The following is a 7,500-nucleotide window of genomic DNA, read 5'->3' on the forward strand; positions in this document are numbered from 1 at the left end:
TGGACTGGAGAAAGTCAGAGTTACAAGATCTAGATAGAAAGACCAGAAAATTACTTACCATGCATAATGGTCTCCATCCAAAGAGTATTGTCGATCGTATCTACATAGCGAGAGAAGAAGGTGGACGAGGTCTGATTAGTGTTGAAGACTGTGTAGAATCTGCTACCTTGGGGTTGGAGAGATATATCAATGATAGTGATGAAAGACTGATAAAGGCCGCTAGAAAGATCAGCGGTGGTCATAATAATGAAACAGAGGTCGAGTATAAGATACGTTAGAAAAATGAAAGAAAGGAACAGTGGAGGGAAAAGGTTATGCACGGACAATTTCTACAACAGATGGAAGAAATATTAGGGAATGAATCCTTGTTTTGGTTAAAGAAAGGAAGTGTAAAAAGGGAGACTGAGAGTCTTATTATGGCAGCACAAGAACAGGCGCTTGCAACGAATCTGATGAAAGCTAGAATATATCAAACTCAAGAGGACAGTAAATGTCGAATGTGTAGAAAGGTGGATGAAAGCATAAATCATAATTATTGTGAGTGAATTGCCTAAATTAGCAAAAAAGGAATATGAAAGGAGAGATTACTGGGTGGGTAAGAAGATCCATTGGGAAGTTTGTAAAGAGGAAGGTTTCATTGTCAATGAAAAGTGGTATGAACATGTACCTGAGCCAGTACTAGAGAATGAGAGATATGAGAAATATTATGGGATTTTACAATACACACTGATCACGTAATAGAGGAGAGAAGACCAGACATGATTGTTGTTGAAAAGAGAAATAAATGTTGCAAAATAATAGATTTTGCAATACCATATGATAGCCGTATTGAGGAGAAAGAAGTCGAGAAGGTAGTGAAATACCAGGATCTAGCAAGAGAATTGAAGAAGTTATGGAAATTGAAAACAATGGTAATTCCTATTGTAATCGGAACATTTGGAACAGTTCTAAAGGATTTAAAGAGGAGACTAGAGAATATTGGTATAGAGATCAAGATAGACGAGCTTCAGAAAAGTGTTATTATGAACACGGCAAGGGTTCTTAGGAAGGTGCTAGAAGTTTGAGGAGACTTGTCACCAAGCTTCCTGGAGTACTGAAGTTCCATTGGAAATCCAATGTGAGAAAATAACAATAATAATAATAATAATAATAATAATAATAATAACAATAATAATAATGATAATAATAAATCAAATGAAATCACTTGAAATTTAAGCAGATCAAAACAAATTTTGAAACGCTAATTTACTTTAATTAATCTCTCATGAGGCTGAGTATACAAATATAACATCTTTGGAGAGATTCAGCATCTATGGCGACGGCAAATATTAACATATATCGTTTAAAACGAAAAATATACATAATAAAGCTGAGGTTAAACCTGAGAGAATGTGCTGGGTATCTTCTGATTTGTTCCTCCTAGTGTTTCCTGTCACTCATTGGGAGTCATGAACGAAAATGTCAAGTCGCACGCCTGGTGGTGCATGCTCTGTTGACTATAGTCATAGAAAAGTCCTGGATACTAGTGCAAATCCAGATGCGTGTGGATGGGCAAATTGGACTTAAATACATTTCCCATGAACATGAAAATTTTTGAACAGATTTTGCAACTTTAATTGTTTATATCTCTTCTTCTGGACAGTAAATTATTATTATTTTTTGCATGCCAACTTATATTAATTTAAAACGTTTGTCTTTGAAATCTCAAAAACTTATTTGGGTGGGAAAAAAAAACATTAGAGACATATTTTTAAAAGAACTGACTTTTCTGAAAAACTGACCTACAGCTTTTGTTGAATTTTAAAAATTGTAGCGCTTATTGCTAACATTATCTGGTAACGCTGTTTGGGAAGATTACACCGTCCCGTTTTTTTCAAAAAAGACAACATATGTTGATTTTAAGGCTCAAAGAAAGGCCTTATATCAGTGCTATGGTAACGGTATTTTGGAGGAAAATGTGATCTGAGAACTCTATGATGGCTACTTAATACCCTGACCAAACTTCATCTTGATATGATTACTTCCTGTCAATGTTCTTAAAATAATAATACTTTTTAAAAATAGCGCAAAACCAAAAAAACTCAGAGAATTATGGCCTGTAAACTGTGCAGAATGAGTAATTTAAACAAAGCATGGCATGCTCTACAGACATTTTTTTTTTAAAAATTTGTACAGCAAAGATAACACAAAAGACAACTATCTGCTATATTTCGGGCGAATGAAAGCACTATAGTGATACTCACCATTACGTTTTAATGTGCCAACCAGAGATCAGTTGGCTGTCGAAGCAAAGGTTCTTTTGTTCTGTGGTTGGCAAAATTTAAATATCAAATGAATAGACCAATTCGGTTAACTCAATGTCGTACCCAATTCAAATCCTTTAGGAATAAAACGTTTCAAATGTTCCAAGCATTTTTATATCGTTTAAATGTGAATGCTACATTATCATGCAAATGCAACACACAAAAAACCTTAACCACAAGAGATTTGGATTGAGCACAACATTGAGTTAGCCGAATCCGTGGATCTCTGCCAAAAGATCTCTCATTAGCTCCTTTTATTCGTCCACAGCAATTGTACACTGCAGCATTGTTACATGTACCTGTGTCTCTCACTAGAGAATGTTTGCAAACCAAAGCCTGATGAGATTTACATCTTTTGGTTTCTACAACGTACATGTAGCACCTTCATTCAACCAGACCCCACAGTAAATGTAACGGTTTCTGTATGTTCATTAACAAAAACTTCTCCAGTATCACTTGACTGAGAACACCTCACCAACGTACTGTACAAGCACGATTTTCAACTTGAAGTGTCTGCACCTTAAAAATGCATGTGACCCAATTTTTTTATTAGCTTGTTCCAAGAGTTTTCAAAATGATGAAGAACGGCGTTTATTTTATTGTGATCAGCTCTCTAACTCTTGGTTGCCGAGTTATTCCAGATTTTGGCTAATGCAAATTAGACGACTTGTGACGTCACACAGTGGACACAAAATGATGTAAAATCAGAAAAAAAGGAATACATGTATCTCTGAAGACTTTTTCGGCATGGAACTGAAACTTTTTAAAGTTCTTATACTCATGACTTACAAAGTTTCATGACATGGCCCACTGTGACATTTTCATGGCAACTTAATGGGCTCCAGGCCCTCTCCATCCAAAGGGTAAAATCAGGGTTTCCCTCCCCAATAGGGGTTATTTGCTCTTGATCTTCATTCAGTGGGTGTGAGCGAATACGGACATTACACAGCACAAGCACAAGGAAGTCTGTTAGACTCTGGAGCAACAAAGAAGGCATTTTTCATTTAGGGAAGGTAGAGGTCTGGTAATGAGTATGTTACTATGGTGACATCATATATAATCACTATCAAAATGTGCAGTTTTGGTAGCACATCACCCCTGCAAAATTTCAACCCTGCAGACTTCGTATTAATTTTTGCAAAGATATTCCATATGAATTTGTGATTTTACATAATTTTGAATAACTCGGCAACCAAGAGTGCTATCGCAATAAAAGTAAACGCTGTTCTTCATCATTTTGAAAGCTCTTTCAAACAAGCTAATAAACAATATTGTGTCATGTGCACTTTAAGAGTATTACAACTGTTACAATTTGTTGATGATCCAATAGAACTTGTTTTTTCTTTTACTTACATTGTAGCCGTCAACTTCCCAAAATTGAGAAAGGCCTGTTGAAGAGCAGCTAACTTACAAAAAGGCAACTTTTACCTGTTGGTAACACTGGTTACTTGGCCTTCCACCTTCTCTGCCACTTCAACAAGATGATCAATAAATCTGTATGGGTCCAGACTTGGTGGTTCAAGATGCAGTGCATTGTACACTGCCATTGCCTGTATTATGGCACCATTTACACCATAAACATGAGCATGTGTTATCAAAGCATTTTTACAAGCAATCTGTGTAAACAAAGTAAGCCCAAATTAACAATACAAGTAATTGTGAATGAACTTTTATATTCTTGGGTTCCACGTGACGTCACAAAAAAATGAAATACAAAACTAAAGAGACGTTTGAGTTTTTATCTTGATCAGCTACAAGAGGTTTTAAAAATATATCTGCTTGCATATTTTCAGCTCAGTACTGTGATTCGTTTTGAAAATTAAAAGCAGTTTGAATTTCACAATGCATGACATGTTGGCGGCTTTCGAAAAACATGCCAGTTGCATAAAAAAATTGATTTCCCTCGTGTTTTTGAGGGCAAAACAGCCAATATACTGGGAGATGTGTCTATATGAATGTTTGCTAGCTCATTTTACAGCAGAAAGTGTTAAGGACAGCCAAACTAAATTCCAGAAGTTTCTGCTGCCATGTTGGTGTAGTTGAGCAGTACCCCAACATGGTGCCTTCATACTAAACTCTACAAATTTGAGTACCTGGTAATAAATTTCACCGAATAAGGCAAGTGCAGAATGTCCCACAGCCCTGTTCTATAACATTTCCATTTCTTGACTCAATTTCTTAAATGGTAAGCGATTTATGTTTTCACTTGCGTGACGTGCAACCCGAGAATATTATGTGTATTAATTACTCAAAATTCTGACATTCACGAGAACAATGGTTTAATTGGCATTAAAGGAAACCTTGAGATCTAAGAGAACAGGCTTAAGCTACTCAGTCACGCTGGTAAACAAACAACCTCACAATTGAGTGTTATTTTGCGAAAAGAAAATGCTTCACAGGGTTTAAAGAATATTAATACATGTAATTATGTAATATCGCAGTATACTGTATTAAAGTACATGAGGCAGGTGATTCTCATGCACATCCTTAAGTTTCACACAAAAGTGAAGACTGAAGACAAAAAAAAAACACAAATAAGTTACATTGATGAATCTTTGCCATACAATAATTTATTTCTAGAGCTGCTGCAGAATACAAGAACTTGGTAGTGATCCTAGCAGCGCTTAAACAAGTCTGATATCTTTTCATTGATTTCCTAGGGTAAGAATATTCTCATTCATACATTTTTTTTTTTGGAAGATAAAGTATTTATTCCGAGTCATTCTTAATACAAAAGTTAGGAAAAAACACTAATAGTTCCTCAGGTACTGGACATGTTGAACTTGAAGTCCCATATGAAATAGCAATCACCAGTCACACCGATCAAAACCTTCACTTGCGGGTCAATCAAAGCCAGTTACAATTTACTCATCATGTAGTTTCAGACGAGTGTAATTTAACCACATGTATATAAAGCTTACTTTGGTTGGTCAGCACTACAGACAGAAGACCACCAGTCCTGCAAATTGCACATTTCTTATCTTGAGAAAGGTTCAGGGCACAATCATAATTATACTTTAAAAACTTGTTAAAGTATAGGGTGCGACATTTTTGGAAATTATGGGGCAAATTATGCGATTTAATTTTAGCTAAATTAACCATGTTTTGTTTGGTCTAAGGGGAGCACAATCCTTTTCTTGCTGTTCAAGAAAATAGTATAGTACAAATGAATAATGCAAACATCTGAACTAAATCATTTGTTGTCTCATTTTAAATTACTGATATCAGAAATGGCTAGTTTTGCAGATTTGGTGTCACATGACTGACATCTTCAAGGAGCTTGTCCACCACAAGCGTTTGTTACTTGTACATGTAGATCACTGCATTGCACAAAGAACAAACAGACCATCATTAACATGAAACGTTCCTTTGGGGTACTTTCTTGCCCTGTCTTTCCCCAAAATAATTATTTACAGGAAGGTGCGATTATTTTCCTGCGAAGTAGTGCTCAACATTTTATATAAGCTACAAACTTATCCATGACAATTTTTGTCAAAAGAGAACCCAAGTGAACGATGCCACCATTCATGAGACAGCTGCGGATTGTGATCTTCGACAAATCATGCACCAACAGTCAGCGCAAATTGCAGCCCAACAACAATTGAGTCCTTGATAGCTGCAATGAAGAGTCGGGAAGGAATCGAGCAGAGAAGAAAAACTTGTAAGTGTTGGGAGGGGAATGTGAGAGTGGGGGTTGTGGACGTTGCATGCCTGATTAATACAGGTGCTGAGGTATCAACAATAACAGAAAGCTTTTTTTAGAACACCTTTTGCAGGGGAGGGAAGTTCTGAATGTGTCGTCTTACATCAGGATATCTGCATCAGAGGAGCTGCAGATACTTTACATTGGCTATGTCGAACTTGCGCTGAATGTGTTGTCCAACACTTTTAAGGGTTTGGGGTTTCTTGTAGTGAAAGACCCAGCTGTGTCTACCCTGGTCAACGAGAGGAAAAAGAAAATCCCTAGGATTATTGGTTCGAACGTTTTAAGAGACATTTGTAAACAACTGGTCGCGAAGTATGGGCAGAATTTTGCAAGTACTGTGTGCTATGCTAAATTTAATCCAGGCAAGCGTGCCCTCTTGCATGCACTACAGACTGATGTACAAGGTTTCAGTTACGTGTGAAGAGACTGTCACAGTGGTTCTAACACCAAGTGATTATGGGAGGGTGCAGCTAGTGGGGGTGGGTCCAACCCTGCTTCCCGCCCGCTCTATCAAAGTCTTGGAGGGGTCCACTAGACCGACGTGTGGCAGACCCTATAGCGCCCTGGTAGAGTGTGTGAATGTTGCGGAGTTGCCAAATGGATTGACTATTGGAGCATCCCTTGTCACAGTTCATAGGAGCGGCCTGGTTCCTATACAGGTAGCCGACTTTAGTGACAAAGATGCATACCTTAGCCTGAGGACTCCGGTGGCAGTAATTTCTCGCGCTATACTTAACACGGCAGTTGAGTTGGTAACTATTGACAAAAACCATGTTCGCTTGTGCAAAGCCCAGTCGGGTAATCTCAAGACGGAGAATGTTGAAGAACTCAGGGCCTGTTTACATGGAGGTGGGCAACCCCAGGTAGGTGAGGTAACCCGCCTAGGTAGGCGCTTACAAACCCGGCGAGCTTTTTTGCCGGCTTCATCTGCATAATATGCAACAGAGCGAGGAAAATCAAGCATATTCTGGGATTGTGAGTGAAGAAGACCCGATGGAGTCCCACGCATCCACTGTGAACAACTTTACTTTGCCTAGTCGGCCGTCGATAGCACAAGCAGCGCAAGGCAAGAGAAAAGCCTCTGAGAACGAAGAACAGTCAACAGCCCCTAAGAAAACCAAGAAGAAGGTTCCCTAAAAACAAGGTATGGACAGCTGATCAAGTTGAACTTCTTTTGAGATACCTAAAGGACTTCAAAACGAAGTGCCACTTTAATGAATCGATTTCGAGGCCAACCTGGCCTGCATGTATACGGAAATATGTTGGTGTATGGCTGTCGATTTTCCAGACGAATTTGGTCCTGAGGATGTTACTGAGCCTATAAAACCACTCAAAGAAATGAGTGAGAAAGAATACGAAGCCTTCAAAAAACACAGAGATAGTGAAAAAACTCGTTTAAAAAAAAGGTACGATAGACTGAAAGAAAAGATTCGAGACGTGAGGCAAGATTTCCGCACAGCAGTGAACAAGGGAACAAGAAGTGGTAGTGGG

General features: G+C 38.1%; 1 protein-coding gene across 2 annotated transcripts in view; it reads right to left on the reverse strand.

Moving 5' to 3' along the window:
- Positions 1 to 7,500, reverse strand: part of LOC138007119 (ADP-ribosylhydrolase ARH3-like) — a 46,207-nt gene that overhangs the window by 30,218 nt on the left and 8,489 nt on the right. For both annotated transcript variants that reach the window (XM_068853863.1, XM_068853864.1), the window contains exon 2: positions 3,732 to 3,919. In XM_068853863.1, coding sequence (XP_068709964.1) covers positions 3,732 to 3,919 — 188 coding nt within the window. The remainder of the gene's footprint in view (positions 1 to 3,731; positions 3,920 to 7,500) is intronic.

This window comes from Montipora foliosa, chromosome 6, assembly GCF_036669935.1.
Source record: "Montipora foliosa isolate CH-2021 chromosome 6, ASM3666993v2, whole genome shotgun sequence".
NCBI lineage: Eukaryota > Metazoa > Cnidaria > Anthozoa > Scleractinia > Acroporidae > Montipora > Montipora foliosa.